General features: G+C 41.9%; 1 protein-coding gene across 1 annotated transcript in view; it reads left to right on the top strand.

The window, feature by feature from the left end:
- Positions 1 to 582, top strand: part of LOC119585399 (adenylyl cyclase 78C-like) — a gene marked incomplete in the record, with an annotated part of 159,642 nt that overhangs the window by 40,415 nt on the left and 118,645 nt on the right. The window contains 1 exon segment of the mRNA XM_037934062.1: positions 110 to 269. Coding sequence (XP_037789990.1) covers positions 110 to 269 — 160 coding nt within the window.

The raw sequence follows: 582 nt of genomic DNA on the forward strand, positions 1-582 counted from the left end.
CGTGCGGGCACGCATGTGTGTGTAGCACAACGCCACCTTTTACCACAAACACACACATAACTCCCAAACGAGAGTGTTCAACTTACAGCCAATCCTTTGCTCTCCCCAGCTTTCGGGATCAACAACTCGAGGTTGCCTACCAGCGTTATTCTCACCGCCAACGCCAGAAGTCACTCATCATGGTCAATGGGGTTGATCTTGTGCTTAAAGTGGTTCTTCTCATTATTTTCCTCGTGAACAGCACGGGGGAAGCCAACGACCATGTTGTGGTATGTATGGGGTGATGGTTACTGTACATTTTGAGGAGAAGGGTAATGCACTGAGGGAAGAGATAAAAGTAAATGACGAGGATAGAGAATCATACATCAAAGAAAGGAACTGAAAGGATGGTAGATATGATTTGTACTTGTAATTTCTGTTGCGTTGATATTTTGATGCCAGAAGTAACTACCACGGCTATAGTGGCTGTTATCACATTTCCATCTAAATGGTAGTTGCTAATGTGTCTATATTCTTATTATGTAAATCGCTAAGTATATGAGAAAAATATTGCATAAATGGAGAATTACCTTGTGATCTTTG

The sequence above is a fragment of the Penaeus monodon genome, chromosome 19 (genome assembly GCF_015228065.2).
Source record: "Penaeus monodon isolate SGIC_2016 chromosome 19, NSTDA_Pmon_1, whole genome shotgun sequence".
In the NCBI taxonomy this organism is placed as follows: Eukaryota; Metazoa; Arthropoda; class Malacostraca; order Decapoda; family Penaeidae; genus Penaeus; species Penaeus monodon.